General features: G+C 29.3%; 1 protein-coding gene across 1 annotated transcript; it reads right to left on the reverse strand.

Annotated features, from left to right (window-relative positions):
- Positions 1-7399: 7399 nt before the first annotated feature.
- LOC100201113 (epsin-2) lies at positions 7400-9611 on the reverse strand. The gene has a single exon (XM_065813534.1). The coding sequence runs from the start codon at positions 9528-9530 to the stop codon at positions 8061-8063; it is 1470 nt and encodes a 489-aa protein (XP_065669606.1). The 5' UTR covers positions 9531-9611; the 3' UTR covers positions 7400-8060.
- Positions 9612-10232: the final 621 nt, after the last annotated feature.

Raw genomic sequence — 10232 nt, forward strand, 5'->3', positions numbered from 1 at the left:
ATCTACAAATTGACGGTTATCCAACCATTGCAGGGTATATTGATCCAGACAAATCAGAGCTAGAGTCAAGGAGCCTTTTATTACAAGATCAACGTTGGATTGCCGATCATTTTCGTACAAGTCAATATTTTACTCAAATTGTGAAATGTGAAAATCGTTCTTGTTGTCGGACTATTAGAAGCTCTTAATTTACTCTAATTAGAGCAAGATTTCTTCCGCCACCTGTCCCTGTCAACCAAACGAGAGACGGGCTCAAAGCAGTAGATGTCTCAGAACGAGCAAAAGAATTGTTTCCATCATCCGTCTTTATGCTCATCGCATCAAACATTGAAAGTATTCTTCCTCGTACTGCCAAAGGACTTCCAATTTTGTCGTATGATGCGTTTTGTCCATCAATTCAGTCTAGCCTAGCTGATAGAATCTGTAAAAAGTGCAATATCTACCCATGGTAACCCATGGGAAGAATATATTAAAGATATATAATACTATTTGCTTAGTTGATTATTTAATGAGATATCGACTATTATATAATATAATTTGATGAAATCTACTATTATATAAATGTATAATTTTGTCAGAAAAAAAATCAATGGTTTTTAAGCTTTTTTATTGTTTTTAAGGGGGGAAGGGGGAGTACACAAAAACTGACATCATATATAACGGGGGGTTGGCCAAAAATTGACAGAGTTTGACAAAGGGGGGAGGGGGAGTCGAAAGATTGAAAAAAAATACTGACATCATTTATGGATGACCCCCAACAACTATTTAAAAAAAGAAAAAATTGTGACAGAATTTTTTTAAAAACCAAAAAAAAAGTATATATACATATATATTTTCATAACATTAAAAACCAATAAATTTAAAGCTAATTCGACGTTTCGTCGAATTAGCTTTAAATTTATTGGTTTTTAATGTTATGAAAATATATATGTATATATACTTTTTTTTTTTTTACGATAAATATATATTTGTTGTTTATATAGTAAGAAAATATAATTACAAAGAAACATTTACGTACAAAAAAAAGTTGATTTATAAACAACAGGCAGGGGCTCAAAGAAGATATGGATGACTAAAGTCACCACAATCTTTTTATTGAGCCCCTATGTCGGCTTTAAAAGTTTAAAATAGAATAAGATTGTTAAAAATATGTACAATTCCAATATAATAAAAAGATAAAAAACTTTCATAAATATTTACATTTAAAGAAAGAAAGTAAGTAGTATCAATATAATTTTCACGATAGTCATTTAAAAATACTGACAAATTATTTTAAAGATAAAAAATAAGAGACAATCAAACAAAAAAAAAAAAAAACTGAGAATAATGGAATTCGATGTTCATTTAGAAAAACCAAAAAATTATTTATGTTTAAAAATTTCATTTTTTATTAGAAACTTAAAGGAATTTAGTGATTTTATCGTATTTAAATGTTCAGTTTTTTGAAATGTGTTCCAAAGTTTCGTTCCACGGTATGCTACTCCATATTCAGAATACTTGCTCCTAATTCTAGGCAATTTATAAGTATTCCACAGATTTATTCTAAGAGAGTAATTATTGTTAACATTTTTCGTAAATTTATTATTAAAGGTTTTTGGAATCAGGCTGTTATTATATTTATACATAAAAATTAAGTGTTGGTAAATATTAACTTCATATATACTCATCATTTGCATGTCTCTCATTAGTGGTTTTGCATGTTCATTTTTTTTTTTTATATATATAAGTCTGCATGCATGTTTTTGTAGAGAAAATATTTTTTTAAGTTTTGTTGGTTGCGCACTAGCCCATGTAATATTGGAATAGTAAATAAAACAATGTAATAGGCCAAAATATACTAGTCTCAGACTTTCTGATGTTACATATGGGCGAATACGGTACATCAAACTTATTGTTTCACTAATTTTTGATTGGATATAATTTATGTGAGGAAGCCATGATAAACTTTCATCAATAAGAATTCCTAAGAATTTTATTGACTTATTTTTTTCGATTAGTTTATCATCTAAAATTAAATCTGGTAATTTTAAGGGAAGGTTTTCCTGTTGTGATTTTTTATGGAATAGAGTATACTTTGTTTTATCTACATTGAGTGACAGTTTATTAGCCTTAAACCATTCATTGACATTCCTTAATTCCTAATTCATGTCAGAGTAAAGTTGCCTAATGTCACTGTTCGATACGAAAAGATTTGTGTCGTCAGCAAACATTATCGCGTTAAGTTTTGCTGAAGCATTATGCAAATCGTTTACATAGATCAAGAACAGCAAGGGACCAAGAATTGGCCCTTGCAGAACTCCATACATAATTTTTAGTTCACCTGATTCCTTATTAATAACATATTGTTTTCTTTCAATGAGGTAGCTTTTAACCAATCATAGATTTTATTTATTACTCAATAGTGTTTAATTTTTTCTAAAAGAATGAGGTGATCAACCGTATCAAATGCTCTTGATAGGTCAATAAATAATCCTAGAGTTAAGTTATTGTTTTCGAATCCTTTAGTAATTTATATATTTATATATTATTATTTTATTAAACACCCTCTGTAAATGTGTTTACAAGGTAAAAATAGTTTAAGATATATAAAGAGAGAATAAAGTATATCACTTGATAATGTTTTCTTCAAGAGTATTTTTGAAAATTGTTCGCTGTTGCTTTGCATTCCAACATTGAATTGCCTGTACTAAAATTTGATAAGTATCTTTAGGAATTAAATTTTCTAAAATATTAATTTTCACTTTCTTCTTATCCTGAATTAAGTTTTTTCATATTTATTTTATGGATCTTACATAATTCCTTTATATCATCTAAAAATGAATATTTTAATGAACAATAGTTAAGCTGAGAATTGATGATTTCAAAAGTTACTTTATTATTTAATAGACGGATAAATAGGTTTATTTTATTTTGTTGTATGTAAGTCGATATCTCCCGAACTTTAAATAGAGAGTTTATATAGTTTTTGCTATACTTAGAGATATTAAAAAGACTTTACTGCATTTCTTCCAAGTTTATTAAGTCTTTGCATTGTTGACTCTCTATTTTCACAGAGTTTAAAACTATGCGTTAGCGTCGGAACTGCTAAAGATGTATATAACTGAATAATTGAAGATGGATGTACAAACCGGATACCAGATTGAATCAGAGTTTGCAATATTTTTTGGAAATTTGATACCCTATTGGTAATATTTGTTCTATTGAGTGAGGCAAAAATAGATTTTTGTGTATCCCATATAAAGCCTAGATGATTAAGTTTTTCATTTGGTATTATTTGATGGTCGTCTAGGGTTATCTTACAATTAGTTAATTGTCTTTTTTCCCAAAAGCAACAGTTCCGTTTTGACAGCATTGAGCTTTATGTCGTTTAATTTATTGTAAATATTACACGTTGTAATCAGCCTTTCAAGACCAGATAGAGTAGAGCTAAGAAGAATGATGTCGTCAGCATAAGCAACAACACCTGTGAAGTTTCCATGTATAGAAGTACCCACAACGTTATCATTTTTTATAGTTTTGAGTAACTTTTCAGTGTATATGTTATATAGGTAGTGGGATAGAATGGATTCTTGTCTCACTCCTTGCTTAAGAGCAAATGAAACTAATTTGGTAAACCTAGGTAAGAGACAGTTGCACTACTTTTGTGGTATAAAGAAGATATAGTGTTAACTATTTGGAGAGGTAAGTTTTTATCAAAGTAAAGTTTATCAAAGAGAATGTCCCAGTTGCAGCTGTCAAAAGCTTTGGCGAATTATTGTTGCTGCAATGCTTAATTGTTTCGCTTATAATAAATTCAGCATGCAAGGTCGAACTCTTACTATTAAAACCAAATTGAAGGGGATGTGTTTCTTTTATCTCAGGACTGATGAGTAAAATTAGGTATTCTAAAAGTTTCGTAAATATTGGAATAATACTGATACCTCGGTAGTTATTTGGGTCGGTAAGTTATTTTTTATATGATTTGACTAGCGGTATAATAGTTGATGTAGGGGTCCATTCATGATTAATTGAAAAGTGAAAAAATTTTCTTATCCATTGCGTTAGTGCATCACACTGGGCATATTTTAAATGTTCTGCAGATATATTGAAATGATTTTGGCATTTATTTAATTTTAGGCAAGAAATAGCGACTTTTATATTTTCATCAGTAATAGCTATTTCATCAGGGTTTTCACAAGGTGGAATTTGACGATAAATAAAACTATGATTTAACCTTTCAGTGTTTAATCATTTTTCAAATATAGTAGCAAATTCTGCGGTAATCGATTCTTTATGCTTTTTATTGTTTATAGCAAAAAGTTTTGGATTTGAATTCTTTTTTATACACTTTTTAAAACATTCCAAAAGTTTTTTGGGTTAGAGTTTTTTAGTTTTTCAATTTTTATGTATTGTTGATATAGTTTATTGTTTTGGGCTGCTTTGACGGCTTTGCGGAAATTCTTTCGAGCAAAGAGGTATCGATTAAAGATAGAAGAGGTGGAGTCTTTTACGAATCTCGTTTTCCTCCATTTTTGAAAATAATGTGAAAGAATTTTTTTACTTCGAGTTAACTCGGGAGTCCACCAGGATTTTGAATAATCAGATTGTTTTTTTGACTTTAAGTGTTCTCTAAGAGCCCATGCTCCACTGTTAGTAATAGTAGTAAAGATTTGGTCAAGTTCATTTTCGAAATTACCAATAAGGTTAAGATTATTAAAACTTGTATTTAAGTGATCCTTATATAAGTTTATAAAGTCTAGATTATTCCAGAGATATCTTGGAATGCTAAAATCCTCTGTTATTTTATTTATATTTTCTTGATAATATTGACCTTTAAGTCCAATTGAAATCGATAGCGGCAAGTGATCATTTTGAAAAGAAGGAGGAATAACGATACGTTTATATACTAGAAGAGATGTATGCTTTGAAATAGCTATATGATCAATATACAATGAGTTTGGTAATGTAAGATGTCGATAAGTAATTGCAGGACTCGACTCTTTAGTTACATCGACTAATTCTAATTCGTTTGATTCAATAAATTTAGATAAAATCAAAGAATAATTATTTCTCTTAGAGCTAGTTCTTTCTAAAAGATAGTATATTCCGTGCGGAAATGACTGGAAACCTCCAAGTATAATTACTTCGCCATTACCCTCATGACTATTTGTAATTCCTTTAAGTATGTCCTTTACGATGTTTGATTGTTTCGTGAAGAGGTTAGATAAATGCCAACTACAATAATGTCGATATAACCTTATTGTAATTTTATTGCAAATATATTATCATCTTCGTAAATAGATATAACATTTTGAAATTGATGTTTTCCTATGAAAAAGGCATTTCCACAAAAAGGTTGACCCTGTTCATGTTTGTTTGCCTGGCTGAAATATAATGAGTAGGAGTTTTTACAGATGTTTTTGATTATAGAATATTCGAGTTTTGATACCCAGTGTTCGCACAGAAATGTAATGTCATGAGAAATTATTAGGGTCTCAGTATATTTAATATTTGTTTTAAGTCCCTGACAATTAAAGATACACAAGCTAAACGTTTTTAGAAGATTTTCTTCCTTTCAACAATTTAGTCTACTATTTCAATTATTGCGTGTTCAGTTGAATGGGTTTTTCGAAAACCAAACTGTTTTGTGTAAAATAAATTATTTTCATTAAAATGGTTATAAATTCTATTATAGATTACACATTCGAATATTTTGGAAAATACAGAAAGTACTGATGCAGGTCTATAATTAGAGATTTTTGATTGATCATTGTTTTTGTAAATTGGGCATACTTTTGCCAACTTTAGTGCTTCAGGGAAAATATGAATCAAAGGTCTGGAAATGTAATTTTTGTTTAAAATAACTATATTACTAGAAACGTTATCAAAGCCAGGTGATTTATTTTTTTTAAGAAAAGAAAAGGCTGTTTCATATTCTTTAAGAAAAAAGTCGCTATCGTGAAGTATTACGTCATTGAACGATTTAAGATATAATTGAAATGAATTGGGTGCGGTTACAATTTTTTTTAGCAAGGTTCGGGCCAATGTTTGTAAAGTATTTATTTAACTCATTTGAGATTTTTAAAGGACAATAAATAACAGTTTTATTGATATTTATTCTTTGAGGCAGTAAAGCTGTAGTTATTTTGTTTCTTCCCATTATATTATTAATTACATCCCATGTTTTTTTTACATCGAATTTGTTTTTTGTAAGTTCTTCACTATAATAGTTTTTTTTAACTTTCATGAGAAGATTTTCGTAGAACCGTTTATATTTTTTCATTATCTTCACTTCTGTTTTTTAAAAATTTATTGTAAAGTTTTTGTTTATTTTTTGAACATTTTATTAGAGTTTTATCCATCCAAGGATTTAGTATTGTTTTTTTTTAATTCATATGGGCACGTTTTGTTATATATATCAAGAAATGTTTGTAGAAAAATATTAAAGGCTTTATCTGTATTATCACATTTAAAAACCTGATTCCACGTCTCTTGCTTTAGTTTATTAGAAAGATTATTCTTATTAATTGTTGATAAGTTGCGTTTTTTTAGAGTTATAACTTTAGAATCCCCTTTGGATGTGATATTTAAAAGATTTATTTTAATGTATATTGGGAAGTGTTCACTGATGTCAATTTTAAAAATACCTGTCTCAAATGACGTTTCTATATAATTATTAATAAAAACAATATCGATTGCAGTTGCAGAGCTTTTTGTTACCCTAGTTGGTTTATCTATAACTGGTAAAATATTATATTTAAAAAGCATATCAAAAAAAGATTTTGTTTTTGGAAATTTTTTATAAGTCAGAACGCTCAAATTTGTCACCAGCAATATACAAACTTTTTTTTTCTTTATTTTTTTTTAGGACCTTATTTTTAATAAATTCTTCAAAACATTCAATTTTACCACTCGGCGGTCGGTATACGCACCCATACAATGTTTTTGTTTTTGTCACTAATTATTTCAATGAATAGACTTTCATAATTAAGATTTGATGAGCATAATTTATTTTTTATTTTGTATGAATATAACTCTAAAACATATATACCAACGCCTCCGTTTTTATTACTTCCTAGCGGTTGACTAATTAGCTTACAATTATGTATTTGTATTTAAGAATTAGAATCAAGTGTATTTTCATGCCAAGCCTCTTTATATATAAATGCGTTGATGTGGGGAAGGGGTTGACTTTGTAATAAATAATGCGTACGTACACAAAGGGAAGAATGGAGGAGTTGTTGAAAGCATACAAGGTGCGTACACGGGGGGATCCTAGATCAGTGGTCTTACTGTGTGCATATAATTTAAGAAAGTCTCCTAAGTAGAATAGTAATTTAAACAAATTTTTTATGATGAAAATGCTCTTAAGACAATCGCAATAATACATAATACACGTTTTTTATTTAGAACTAAAATCTAAGACAGTGGTTATATTCAGATAAAATAGAGACATTCTCTTGAGTAGCCATTAACAATTACAAGACATAAAAACTTTATTAACAATGCATTCACAAAATAGACAAACCAACACGCACTATTATAATAAATTTAGTCGAAATCGAGTTTAAAATTTACAGCAAAGAAAAACAAAAACAGCACAGCAAAAAATTACATCATAAACTAAAAACTACTTAAACTTTATACAAAATTATTTTTTTTTACAACTGTTTAGAAGATTTTTTTAAATTCTTCACGTAATACTATATTTAGATTTAAAAAACCAAGTATTCTGCAAAAATATAAAAATAAAAGTAATTCAAATAATTTACGTGCATAGTTAATATATTTTGGTTAAACAACTGCATAAATGATCTGCAAACAATTTATCTAACTTTTAGTTCCCAAGAAATTAAAAAAGAAATTAAACTACAGTCTTGAGAAGATTTTGGTATAAAAAAGTGAAACAGTTATTAACAAGGAAATATGGAACAAACAAATCACAAAACGAAATAGAAAGGCTATTTCAAACTTTGAATAAATCAAACACTTATTTTGAGAGCGAGAAAAATAAAAATGTTTTTAGGTTAAAGAAATTATGAAAATTAAAACTATTGTTAACAAAAATGGATATTAAAATACTACAAGAGAAAAGGGTTATTTCCTGAATTATTTGTTGGCTGCAATGGTGCAGGTAGCAATGTATCACCTCCAGGGCCAGGTACAGCAAAAGATTTATTATTTCTAAGCTCGTTGATCGACTTAGGTTTCGGCTTATCTTGTAAAAACGGATTTGTATTAGTTGCGGGTACACTGGACATAAACGGATTGTGAAAAGATTGATTGTTAGCTGGTTTTATTATGTTATCAACATCAACTAAGTGTGCACCATTTTTTAGGAACGTATGAGAAGCATTACTTTCACTTTGATTATTTTTTGTTGCTGCCAACGTTTGATTATAAACATTTAATTTTGAAACATCATTTTGAAATGGTTCATATAAGGGAGGTGGAGAGTATGATTGGGCTTTGAATGGACTTTGAGTCATTAATGAATCTTGTCCACTCCATAGATCTGGTTGTTGTGGAGAAGGCAAGTAAGACGAAGGAGCAGTCCAAGGATCAACTGGATTTTTGGTAGAGGTTGACCATGGATCAACTAAGGGAACAGATGTAACATTTGAAGGTTGAAAAAAAGTTTGAGTATTAGATTTCCCCCACGGATCTTGGTGAACTAAAGGTGTGGATTGAGGATGAGAACAACTCCAGGGATCGCCTTCTGGTTTGGATTGAGGATTATAAACTGAATCAGTCAAATTAAGAAGAGTGGAACTTGCTGCAGCAGTTGAATTATTTACCGCTATTTGGAAAGCAACATCTTCTGATTTTCGTTCACGTTCTGCTTCTTCTTTACTCATTGCTAGTGCAATTTGAAGTTGCATTTCTTCTTCGAATTCATTTGAAGGGCGTACTTTTTCTAATTCTGAGGTTATGCGTCCATCTGTTGATCGAGAATCTTCTTGATTCTTAGAAGGTTGCCAAGATTGTGAAGGAATATTTGAGTCATCCATACTCCCTTTAGAGCCTGAGTATTTTGAAATTGCAGATTTTTTGTTTCCTGGATAACTTGTATTTCCAATACCACCCTGAGACTGGGTAAATCTTTCTTTCGCTTTTAACGCACGTTCTCGTTCAGCTTTTAACCGTTCATCATCCTTAAGCAGAGCAACAAGTGCCTTTGATTTCTCTCTAACATTAATCCCTTGATCTTTTCCGTCTTTATCAATAAATTGAAAATCCTTCAAAGTTTTTATAGCAAATATATTTTCTCTACACTGTTGAGCAACACGCTCACTACCTGTTTTAACTATATAATCAAGAACAACAAGTGACTTGTACACATGTCGCCAATTTTTACCGTGATCATTTATTCTTTTCCATAACATCACCATAATCTCACTAAATGCTTGCACATTATAAGTAGCATCTGCTATTTCACTAGTTAATGAACTTGATGGACCCCATGGATCATTACTGGTAGATTCTCTAACTTTAACTTCTATATCAGAGAAGTTTCTTACCACATTTTTCACCTGTCTTCTTAAAGCCATATTTACATTATGTCGTTAAAGCAAACTTTTCAAAATCATTTTATTTATTGCTATATATTAAAATAATCATTTACAGAAATATATAAAGAGGTAAAATCTATTATAGAAATGCAGTAAGGGGTTTTCCATATACTATCTCACGCTCTAGGAAGGGGGAGGAATTGGTTAGTGATTTTGTGACAACATGTGCAAGACTTATTACTAAAGAGTTACAATGTTGTGAAGAGTAAGGAGGGTCAAAAACAGTCAAAAATTACGCGACGTAACTTATGGACAACCCCTAATGCAACTGATAATTAATTTCTTTTAACTAAACAAAAATTATATGCACCAATGACACTACAATTAAAATTTATGCAAAAATACAATAATTATATATACACACACATTCATAAATACCATTTGTGTAACTATTGCAAACACTCAGTTGATGTAGTAGCCTTTACAAAATCAGGCTATAAGATAGTCAATGTGTGTATATATATATATATATATATATATATATATATATATATATATATATATATATATATATATATATATATATATATATATATATATATATATATATAAAGTAAGATGAAAAAAAACAACTTTTTTACGGTACTTAAAGTTTCATGCCGTTTGCGGCACTCATCAGCCATATCATATATATACGGTATTTATTGATCTATTTTGTGATTATTTCACTTTATATTGATC

This window comes from Hydra vulgaris, chromosome 12, assembly GCF_038396675.1.
Source record: "Hydra vulgaris chromosome 12, alternate assembly HydraT2T_AEP".
NCBI classification, from domain to species: Eukaryota; Metazoa; Cnidaria; class Hydrozoa; order Anthoathecata; family Hydridae; genus Hydra; species Hydra vulgaris.

What these genes read in the sequence shown, in the direction of transcription:
- LOC100201113 (XM_065813534.1), bottom strand. Translation starts at nt 9,530, where the DNA reads ATGGCTTTAAGAAGACAGGTGAAAAATGTGGTAAGAAACTTCTCTGAT.